Raw genomic sequence first — 11,881 nt, 5'->3', positions numbered from 1 at the left:
GACGGAGAGGGTAATTCCATTACTATAGATGATGCCCATGGAAAAGTGATTACTTCTCATTACAAAAGCCAACACGCAACAAGACAGACCTAAGAGTCCTTTATTACAAGTAAAACAAGAACCGACTTACACTGACCAAACAAACAAAACATTTCAAAACAACAACTCAAGAAGGACAACAAAGTGCCTTTTTTCAATACATTATGATGCATAATTGTATAAGCTTATGTTTATTCAATTCCAATCTTCTGCCTTAGCACTTTCACAAACTCATAGACCTTATGTTGGTCAGGCAAAGCCTTAGCCACACTGTCCCTCTGCATGCACCTCTTGGCCCAAGCCACAGACTTTGGGCACTCAGCCTCTATGCTGAAGTTACCATAAGTCTCATAAGCATAAAACCAACTATAGAACCCAATGAGTGCAATATCCACAAAACCAAAGCTATCCCCTCCAAAGTAAGGCTTGTCTCCTAGAACTCCCTCCAGCACTTTAAGGATTTCTATGAAATCTTTCTTACCTGCCTCCTGCTCTTCTCCTTTTGTTGTATATATCTTCCTCGCAGTCTCATAAATCTGAAAATTTCAACAAACACAGGAAAAAAAGGGTTATCACTTCTTGTCATAAAACTAATTAAGATAAAAGTCCTAGGCGGTTCATGTTAAGAAAATGGACATTGGACTCTAGGGAAATCTTGTTGAGTTTCCACATTAGTGTATGAATGGTAAATTGGTCTCTTTATGTGATCGAGGACAATCCTCATCTCGTGAGCTAGTTTTTTAAGTTGAGTCAAACTCATCCTAATACATGATTTACTCTATACCTAGCCTACATCTATATTATTCAGTGGCGGATGTGGCATGAAAGGTGGGGTTAAACCCCTAATTTTCGACACGGAGCATAAATATATGTTTAAAAATTATTAAAATTTTAATAAATAGTAACACGAATCCATAGCTTTTAAAATACAACGGGTTCAAACTAAAAATCTTAAAAGGTTGACCCCATATAATTTAAATCATGGATCTGCCTCTGTCTATATTATCCACACTCCAAGTGTCTAGTTCCCGAAGGTTTTGAATTCCCCTATTGATCATGAGCTAACTTCTGAGATTGAGTTTCAGGCCAAAGTCCATTTTCTTAATAAATACAGCTTCTAAAGTAAGATTAACCAAGACTATATATCGAGAAAATATTCCATCTAATGTGAAATTCTAACAACCCACACACTCAAGACTGAACATCTAAAGTGTAAACAACATTGAGTATACAAAAAAATCAAAATGAGCACAACCATGATAATATGTTAACAAAAGGAAAGTTCACTTAATCTAACCTCCAAAAGCTAACTCATTAGGTCACAATTAACCACGACTATAAGAAAACACCATTTCACTCCTATAATACAACACAAAACAGCAATGCTTTAATTCCAAAGTAACTCAAAGTGGTTAAATAATCCTAATTAGTTCATAGAAAAGAGAAAAAGAAAGGCTATGAATTTACCTTTTTGTCAATGTAGTCAGCCCAGAATCTAGCTTGTGCTCTCTCATAAGGATCAGAAGAGAGCAAAGGGGCTTTATCCTTCCACACTTCGTCAATATACTCAACTCCAATAAGAGACTCACAGATGGGTTTTCCATTGTGAATCAAAACTGGGATTTTCTTGTGGATAGGATTCATCTGTAAAAGCAAAGGGCTTTTGTTCCTCAAATCCTCTTCTTTATACTCGTATTTTATCTCTTTTTCAGCTAATGCAATCCTTAGCCTCATACCAAACATGCTAGGCCAGAAATCCAACAATATTACCTCGTCGTTAGCCATTTTTGTTTGTATGAAGAAGATAGAAGAAAGATGAATTTTTTGCAATTGCTAATATTGATGGATGGTAGTTCACAGGCCTATATATAGAACTGGAATGCCTTTAATTTTCACATTTTGCTGTGGCCCATACACATCTTTTTAAACCTTTTTAATCCCTTAAAATAGGTAATATTCGAGATTTTTCTGTGGAGTACATACATACATGTCATCGCATTCGTCACATGGTCGTATATTAGACTTCACTGTGATGACCCGCCACTTCATCATGCCACCTAAGCACCACGTGGGACTATTTTTGCCATGTAGGAAGCTTACGTGGATGCTTACATGGAGAGGAGACTAGCTTATGTGAGAAGGTTCTAGAGAAATGTGGAGATTTCTCATGGAAGATCTTAGAACCTTATGGAATTGCATGGAAAGTCCTTAAAATAATCTAGTTGTGTAGAAATTTCTAGAATAGGGGCTTATTTGTAAATATGTAGGGACTTGTATAATAATTATTATTTACATACTAGTCCCTAAGTGAGTAGTATAAATACGAGGGTCGTTCATTTGTAAATCATCAAACAAAATCAATTAAGTCTTCTATAATAAAAATCTTCCTTCTAGCAAATTTCTCTTGTCTTTCTCAATTACTATTCCCTTAGCGATCTTGAGTGTAGTAAACTAGACTGACTTGGCATAGCAAGATCGTGAGCAAGTTGTGCAAGAACGTGAGTGAGTTGTCAAGTGTCGCACGTGCGCTTAGTTGAAGACTAAGGACGTGACAACGTGGTATCAGAGCCAGGTTACGACTAAGGGAATGACAAACGACGGAGAAGTCAACGCTGCTAAAACCCAAACCAACGTCATCCAGGATGCTGCTAGCAAGAAAGGCCATACAAAAAAGAGGATTGTCGCCAACCAGAGCCAAGAGGTGCCACCAGAGGTTGTGTCAAATGAAGGGCTTACATCTCAAGAACCATCTGCCACTAAGGCGAGCGAGGATGACGTGGAGGTCCTGTCCGAGGACGTTTCGCTCGGTAAAGAGTGGGTTGTGAAGGTTAATGTGGGGATGGACGCCATCGACATATTTGGCCAACGTTTGGGAAAGGTGGAGGGCACTCTTAGCATTCTTGAAGGGAAATAATTAGGGCCTCTCTATGAAGTTTGGTCTGAGGCCCCCAATCTTGTTGAAACGGCCCTGTAATTTTCAAGACTCAATTCTACTTGTTTTTGGAGCTAAGAATCAGATGAATTCAATATTTTAAAATTAAAATATATTGAAAAAGTAAACGAAAAGTATTATAAGTTGTTATTCTTCTCATATATTTTAAAATGTTAGTCAAAGTTTACTTATTTTGACTCTTGAGAGGCGAACGTGACAAGTATTTTGGGACGAGAAAGTACTAGTTTGGAAAACAATAAGGACTATTAGAACTCCAAGTTGTGAAGATACTAGAGTGGTTTGGCACTCCTGGTCAGCTTTCTTTCGTTCGGGCTTTCTTTCTTGTGATTGAAATTTCTTCGATTACGCCCTTTCCGATTCCGATTCCGTCTTCTATCCCCAACTCTAAGTCCAATCAAGGGCCAAAAGAAGATTATTAATAAAAGTTTAGGATAGTCCCTTCCAACTCTAAGGCTTTCGTTTGAAAAGATCAGTTCTCCCTTCCCTAGGGGCATACTTCTCTAATAGATGAAAGTACGGCATTCTTTTAATAATCCCTTGTTGCAGCGTATGAAATAAGACGAAAATCTTTCAAGAGGTTGAAAGTCGAAACTTCTTGGATATCTCAAAGGGTAAAGAAAGAAGAGGGATAATTTTGAGTTTAGGCCCAAAATTATAATCTAAATTTTAACATACGAAAACAATTTTTTTAAAACTATACATATGGGGTCGGTAAAAGAAACAAGGTGGGCAATCATATCGCTACCAACACGTGAAGTATTGGCAATTAGGTACTCTATTAATAAACAAAAAAGGTACAATATTTCTTTTGGGGAGGGGGAGGGGGGTGAGGGGTAGAGAGAGGAGGGAAGAAGATTATTCTTGCCGATTCAATTTATTTGGCATTTGACTTAGATTAAAGTCTAAGAAAGAAAGAAAAAAAGGTCTTTGAAATTCGTAATTATAAGTACGCTATAGTACAAGACTTTTAAAATGAATAATATTAATATATTTAATATTCATTTGACTATAAAAATTATACTAAAGAAATATGGAAAATATTTTTGTTAGGATTAATAAAAAATATAGTAATAAATAAATTGGAACAAATGGAGTAGTATTACTTATTAATATTAAATAGGCTAAGATTTCAAAGGGAAAGAGGGAAAACTAGAACGGTTAAAAATTTGTCCCCACTGAATATTTACATTAAAGTCAATACAACTTATTAGTTATTACGATTAAGTGATAATAAAGTGCAATTTCTATATTCAAACATATGAGGAGTTTTTAAGACAAGAACGTTGGGGTGCCTCTATTGCTTGAACTCTACTATAGACCACGTGACGAAAGCGCTGACCTATTAGACTATATTTGTTAGTTAGCCCACTCAGAAAAATCTTGAACATTTTAGTTTCACAAAAGTAGGACCTATACATACTTTTGCTAAAATTTAGCATATTTTAGGAGAAGCTTACTAGTACTTTTGTATTTCACAATCCGCGACTTTTGTAGCATAAAAAAAAAAAACATTAGTAGGTTTCACGCACTAAATTAGTGCGTGAAAGGACCAAAGTGAAAAAATGCAGCTTGGGCCTTTCACGCACCAATTTCGTGCGTGAAGGAGCCGTTTTTTTTTTTTTTTGTGTTACCTTTCAAATCACGTTTTTTTCCATACTTTGGGCAAATATTAGTCATGTTTCAAAATCCCAAAATATCAATATTTTATATAAAACTTAATATATTTTTTTGCGTACAATAATGTCGGCTCATTACATCAAGTCCACCTAAACGTTTGAATCGTCGTTTTAGGGGTTCTAAAGTGCCCCGAAGTAAGTTTTGAAACTTGTCATATTTAAGTTTTGAAACTTGTCATATTTATAGGGTTTTGAATTAAGTGTTTTATTATATTTGAATGTACAAATATAAATATTTGATTTAATAATAATTCATCCAATACGAGAGGTTTATACTAATTAAAAAATAATTCATTCCATTTAATTACAATACTAATTCAAAGCAATACAATAATAAATTACAATAACAATACAATCTTCAAGTTCTAGAGGCTTTATTACTTCGAGACGTGCTTGTACTACCACGGCCTTGTTGCCCACACGAACGCTTGTCATGACCATATTGCTTACATGTAGAGCACTTGCGAGAGTAAGTTTTTTCACTAACATCCATTTGATTGGGTCTACGACTCTGTGAGTTAATGCCCAATTTCCTGATGTAATCTTTGTTAGCAACCATCGAAAACGGCTCGTTTGGCCAATAAGCTTCATTACCAAGTGGGTGGAACTGTGGACCTTGTATTCCCCCGCCATATAACTTGTTACCGTTTTTCTTATTCTCTCGAAGCAATTGACAGCATGAGAACACGACATGTGGTACATTTGCCACTTACCACAAGTGCATGTTCTTGTTGCCTCATAAACGGTATGCACGTTTCCACCCTTACCGTTGTAATAACCCGTCCTAACTTCATACACATGTTGAATTGGGTCATACTCGGTCATTTGGTGATGCTCACATTTTTTCCTATAATGCTCCATATTTTTGAAAGGCTTTGGCATCCATGTCCAGCCGTCGGCTAATATCGCTCCGGCCTGCCTTGTCCTAACAACAAATCGCTCCACAACCTGCTTGAAAGTCATTCTCACCATTGCGGTGACAGGTAGTCCTCGAGCAGATTTCAGCAAGCCATTGAAAGACTCTGAGCTGTTTGTTGTGAGCATGCCCCATCTTTTGCCTCCATCAGCATGAAGCGTCCATTTTTCAACTTCGAGCTTCATCAACCAAACGTATGCGGGTTCACTCACTGCCCTGATCAGATCCATTTTTGCAGCCCATTTTCGTTGTTGATACTCCATCGCAGCCCCCCACATTAATTTGTTTAGAGTGCCATTGTGAAACTTTGATTGCAAATTTGACTTCAAGTGCCTTAAACAATAGCGATGGTAAACAAAGGAAGGCTGCCACCCCGGTAAATTATCCATATTGTGCAATATGCCTTTATGACGACCAGACGGCAAGCATATGCCGGTACGATCCTTAATAACATGAGTTTTCAAATGGGTCAAAAAGATCTCCCATGTGTCGTTGCTCTCGTTAGCGGCAATTGCGAAAGCAAGAGGAAATATTGACCCATTGGCATCCATTCCTATTGCAATTAGGAGCTTGATGTTGTAGGCACCATATACATGCGTACCATCTATGGATATATCTGGTCGGCAGTGAGCAAAACCATCAATGCATGGTTTGAATGTCCAAAATACGAAGTTGAAGATTTTACCCTCTATAAGCCGCCACGCTACAACAGTATCATGATTAAAATGTTGTAGAGCTGCCATATACCTTGGCAGCGATTGAAAAGAAGTATGCCAATTTCCAAAGGCCATCTCAAAAGCGCGTCTATGCTCGAGAAATCCCTTTCTGTTACTTATAGTTTTATTATATACGGTTTGAACGTTTCGAATACAATCTTTGATGGGGAACCTGCACAAGTTTAAACAAACAATATTTAGTAATGATCTTTCAATTGATATAAGACATATAATGTACTAGGTAGGATAAGTTACCTTGGCGTTTCGGCAATGTCTTTAAGTAACACTTGAGCAATCATGTTTGTATCTAAATTATAATGATCTGCTCGATTTTCTTCCATATCACAAGTGTGTCTTTCGCGTTGTGATAGCCCACATACCATCAGGCTTAACAATTCCCCGAAGCAACCACTCACAGCCTTGATACTGTCGTCTACAAACTAGCCTCCATATCTTTGTGTTTGACTGATCAACCTTAAACTCCCTCATGTCCTTAAAACAATAAATTTTGACTGCCTGTTGCAACACCTTTTTGGATGCGAACAACATTCCCTTTGCAAGGTAGCATCGATCTTTGTTGAGATCCTTTGGTTCAATCCAGGTTTTTAGGCGACTATCATCATCTTCTCTTGTGAAGACAAATGCATCATCACGACCCTGCAGGCTGTCAAGATAAGGGATATTGTTAGAATGCCACTGAATTGGGCTTTCAGAAGTTGGGTTTTCAGCTATCGGTGGTGGTACGTGGTGGTGCATTGGTTCTTGTTGGTTTTGACTTTAAGGAATATTGTTGGTCATACCAACTTGAACATCATCATTATCATCTTCATCATCGGTTACCTCTACATTATTAGCTATTTCATCGTCATCACTTGATGATGGCTCATAATAATTAGGAAAATCTTCATTATCAAGTGCATTCATCCTCCTACACGAAAAGTAACATATTTTAAATACCAACATCATATATATACAGATAATTTAATATCAAGGTGATGAACTTACTGTTGTTCATAAGCACTGTCATAGTGTGGAGAATGATCAACTCCACCGAACTGAGAGGATTGACCAACATCCATATTTGGTACCACTGGCGACCAACATTCATGTTGTCAAATCAATACTTACATTGCGCATTAAAATGGTGTGCAATACAAGTCGTGTTAAAACGGTCAAATAATACAACAATATATTGTCAAATCAAGCTTTTATGTGTCATAGATTCCTGAAATTGTGATATGGGAAAGAGGCCTTTTCACGCATGAAATTAGTGCGTGAAAGAAGAAAACTCTTTCACGCACAGTTTCTATGCGTGAAAGGTTAACTTTTTCCACCATGCCTGAAAGGTTAAGTTTTTCACTTTCACGCACAGATTTAATAGGTTACTTTTTTTAAACCTATTAAAATCACGTTTTTTTCCATACATCGCACGAGTTATTATTAAGATAGCTAGTTATCATTAAGAAAATAATAACATAAAATGTACACTTTATTTACAACATTCACAATCTCAGGTCCCACAAGTGGGAGCCTTTAGAGTTCGGCTAGGCCTAAGGCTAACCCCACCACCACCACCATCATCTCCATCCCCCCTCCTCCTCTTAATCTGTACATGCTCTATCGCATGATCATCCTTGCTTCCCTTGCTTCCCTTCTTTCGACCCGGACACCGGTTCATAACATGCTTTCTATGGGAAATGACGGTGGGCGGTGGGGTCGGTTCATAACATGGCTCCTCGTCAATCTCATCAGGGGATGGGTCCACAGGCGCAGAGGAATGAACCTGAAATAACATATAAATAATTTAATTTAGATTTATTCTAAAATGAACCTTAAATAAACAAATAATTAATAAATTATTTTATTTTATTGTAAAATCAAACCTGTGTGTCGCCGGCCTCCCGAGATGTCTGGTGAGAGGGCTCCTGAGCTGGCTCCTCAACGATCTCTTGAGTGGGCCCTGGTGCAGGAGATGGGTCCACAGGCGTAGAAGAATGAACATGAAATAATATATAAACAATTTAGATTAGATTTAACCTGAAATAAACAAATAATTAATAGATTATTTTACTTTTTTGTAAAAGTCAAACCTGTGTGTCGACGGCCTCCTGAGATGCCTGGCGAGAGGGCTCGTGAGCGGCCCCCGGAGCAGGAGAGCCAGATGGTTCCGTATCAAATACGAAGTCCTCGAACATGGAGTTGTCAAAGTGCAAATGTAGGCCACCCTGCAGATCACGAACCGGCCGCTCACCCTGTGGATCATGAACTGGTGGATGTGGAAATGAAGGCCAAGGCACATAATCTGAAAAAGGGTCCGGCGTATACAGAGGTGTCTGTGAAGTCGACGGTCGGGAATGAGAAGTCGATGGGATATCTGTAGTCGCCGGCCGGTAAGAACTCGGCGGGATCTCTGAAGTCGACGGAGCCTCATCACCTCTGCCAGCCCTACCACCTCTACGACGGCCACCAGCTCCTCGGCGACTACGACCACCTGCTGCCCCAGGTGGGGCACCGGGAACACGCTTATGGAGACGCTCAAAGTCATGTGCCTGTCTCATACCAGTATTGGCAAGCTCAATCATCCGTGTTGCATACTCCGCCGTCTCGGGGGCCTCCGTACGGGTAGTGCTCTCATAGCGCATCGTCTGAACGGTCCGTACCTGCATATGTTTGCAAATATTAACAATTGAATAAATTTGTAAAGTAGTACATAAGACGATGGTTTAAGTTTAAGACTAATAAAACTTACCAGTGCCTCGTACGCTCCTTTATAAAAGTTTTTATTAAGGATTATGGTGACCCATCTGTTTTACGTATTTTAAATCAATCATTAACAAGTAATATTAGTTATGTAATCTTTTATCAAAAATTTTATTAAGGATTGTGCTGACCCATCTGTTTTACGTATTTTAAATAAATCATTAACAAGTAATATTAGTTATGCAATCTTTTATCGAAAATTATATTAAGGGTTTTCAATCCTAAGCTACGGGTTATGAATCCTAAACTAAGGGTTTTCAATCCTAAAATACAAATATTAAAAAATTAATAAGTCAAATAATTAACAATTAGTTAGCATACAATTAGTATAAATAATTAATAAATAAACAATTAACTAACTAATCAAATAATTAACAAGTTATTATCATATATTTAATAAATAAACAATTAAGTAACTAATCAAAAAATTAATAAATTATTATCATATATTTAACAAATAAACAATTAATTAACTAATGAAACAATTAAGAAATTATTAACAAATAAACAATTGGCTTAGCAAAAACTAAATAAATAATTAGCCAGTCTTATAATTGAAATAGCTAGTCTAACAATTAATAAATACTTAAGTCGTTAATCGAACAATTAACAAATACTAAATAAACAAGCAATAAATAATTAACTAATTAATAATAGATAAAAAAAATTAAAAAAAAATTAAAGGGGGCAGTGGCAGTGGGTGCGGACTGCCCAACAATGCGAGAAAAAAAATGCGCAATCCACCACAGATCCCTCCCACCATACCTAAGGTAATAATATATTTAGCAATGTAATAAAAAATTCATAGTAAAATACCTAGAATGAAGGTGTTTTTGAGTTTTCAAAATGAGCTCCGCGCCGCTCTATTCCAAAATCTAACCTTAGAAACTTGTTCCTACACTTCAATATACCAAGAATATTGAGTTTTGGATTGAAAAACAACAAGAAAATAGCGTTTTGGGGGGTTGGGGACCACCTGAAAACGACGTCAATGGCGGGCAGTGGTGGGGTGAAATGGTCGGGATCTGTGGTGGGGAAGGAGGGGTCGGCTTTTTGTTGACCTCCTTCACGCACGAAATTGGTGCGTGAAAGGCCCAAGTTGCATTTTTGCAGTTTGGTCCTTTCACGCATTAATTTAGTGCGTGAAACCTACTAATGTTTTTTTTTTGTGCTAGTTTGATTCAATTTTTTTTTTTTTGTGCTACAAAAGTCGCGAATTCTTGTATTTCATGCTACTTGTGATTTGACCATCAATTATGGAGAACATAACCTAAAATATTATTCTCTTTATCTCAAATTGTTAATCATTTTCACCGTAGAAGAATCAAACAAAATGAAGCTTGGCTAAACCTTTTTTTTTTTTTGATAACCCATAAATATTTTATTCACAAACAGAAAAGAGCTAGTACACCTACAGAGTACTACATTTCATAGCCACCTTTCAGGAAGAGTTCTATATCCTCTAGGCTTCCAACCGAAAACTAAATAGAAGAAAATTTGGTGAATTGTTCTAATGCATCTCTGAGCCTTTCTAAATCCTCTATACTTAGCTATCTTGCCTACAAATTCTGTCTTTATATGTGTAATCACTATATCTGTATTAACATTTGTACCTCTATACAATTTTTAGTTCCTTGCTCTCCAAACGTGGTAGATAACAACACTCCAAATAGCAGCAACTATCTCTTTGTAGAATTGTTTCTAATGTTTCCTTTTGATCATTTCTAAAACCTGCTTCACATCTCCAGTGTGCACTTGTACACCTGCCTGCCCATTGCAGTATCCAGTGACGCCATATTTGAATATTTTAACATGCATGATTGAATAAAAAGTTCAATCATACACGTGACATAAGGCATTTCCGATTAGGTGAAGAAAATCCAAATCACAAAAAGTTCAAGAGCATTGTAAGTGAGGAAAGACAATCAACCCGAGGTGTCATTTATAGAATTTATTTATTTTATTTTAATTAAAATTTAGTTTTATAACTTTTAAAAAAATTATTTTCCTTTTAAAATATTTTGACCAACTAAATATAAAACTTATGAAAAAAATACTTTTGAATTTTTTTCCACCAATATTACCAAACACTCCCTAAGATTAAAAGTCCCAAGCAGTGTGAAAATCCCAATAGTATATCCCTAGTAGCCTAGTTGCCGTTGGTAAGCCATAACGTAATAGTCGGTTAGTCCATTGCAATAATTGTTTACTCATCTCGAATCTCCCCTCTCTTTGTTTTTCATATTTTGTTGACTAACACTTTGACAATACGAATACCACAAAATTATCAATTTTAAGAAATAACTCTCCAGTCTCCCCTCTCAAGACTTGGAGTACATTTCAGAATCCAACCTTTTTTCCGCTTTAATTAAAAAGCTGAGAAAGGGACTTTGATATATTTCCTAGTAAATTATATATAATACAAATTGTATCAATAAAACCTAAAGAAGAGACGCATATTCCTCCATGTTTAGGGAACATCCACCACATACCACACGGCCTTTTTTGTACATTCCAAAGAAGTTTCCATCCGGTTAATAAGTCAATGATTTGTCCAAGAAGCGGAATTAGAAATTTATAGAAGGGGATTTAGAAAATACTAGAATGGCACAATTAGAATTTAAACATGTGATATAAAGCAACTTTTGAATTCTTGTACTGCTTCATTAATTTTTTTTAATTATATCAAAGGAGTTTAACAACTTATATATAATTCAAAAGATCATTTGCTATAATTCAAAAGATCATTTGCACCCTATTTACATGTATGAGCGGAGCTAGGGGGTGCAAGAAGATAATTCGTCAGAAAATTCTATTGTAT

The 11,881-nt window shown here is 36.6% G+C and overlaps 1 protein-coding gene across 1 annotated transcript; it reads right to left on the bottom strand.

Moving 5' to 3' along the window:
- Positions 1–1,897, bottom strand: LOC132618457 (probable glutathione S-transferase). The gene is made up of 2 exons (XM_060333506.1): positions 1,507–1,897; positions 1–575 (listed from the first exon to the last, which is right to left on the bottom strand). The coding sequence occupies exons 1-2, from the start codon at positions 1,822–1,824 to the stop codon at positions 231–233; spliced, it is 663 nt and encodes a 220-aa protein (XP_060189489.1). The 5' UTR covers positions 1,825–1,897; the 3' UTR covers positions 1–230.
- Positions 1,898–11,881: the final 9,984 nt, after the last annotated feature.

This window comes from Lycium barbarum, chromosome 11 (genome assembly GCF_019175385.1).
Source record: "Lycium barbarum isolate Lr01 chromosome 11, ASM1917538v2, whole genome shotgun sequence".
NCBI lineage: Eukaryota > Viridiplantae > Streptophyta > Magnoliopsida > Solanales > Solanaceae > Lycium > Lycium barbarum.
This window is presented reverse-complemented; position numbering and strand designations above follow the sequence as displayed.

Bases quoted from the DNA above. Each gene is read 5' to 3' on its own strand.
- LOC132618457 (XM_060333506.1), bottom strand. From the start codon at position 1,824: ATGGCTAACGACGAGGTAATATTGTTGGATTTCTGGCCTAGCATGTTT. The intron at 576-1,506 runs GTAAATTCATAG...TGAAATTTTCAG, and splicing joins CTGACTACATTGACAAAAAG to ATTTATGAGACTGCGAGGAA.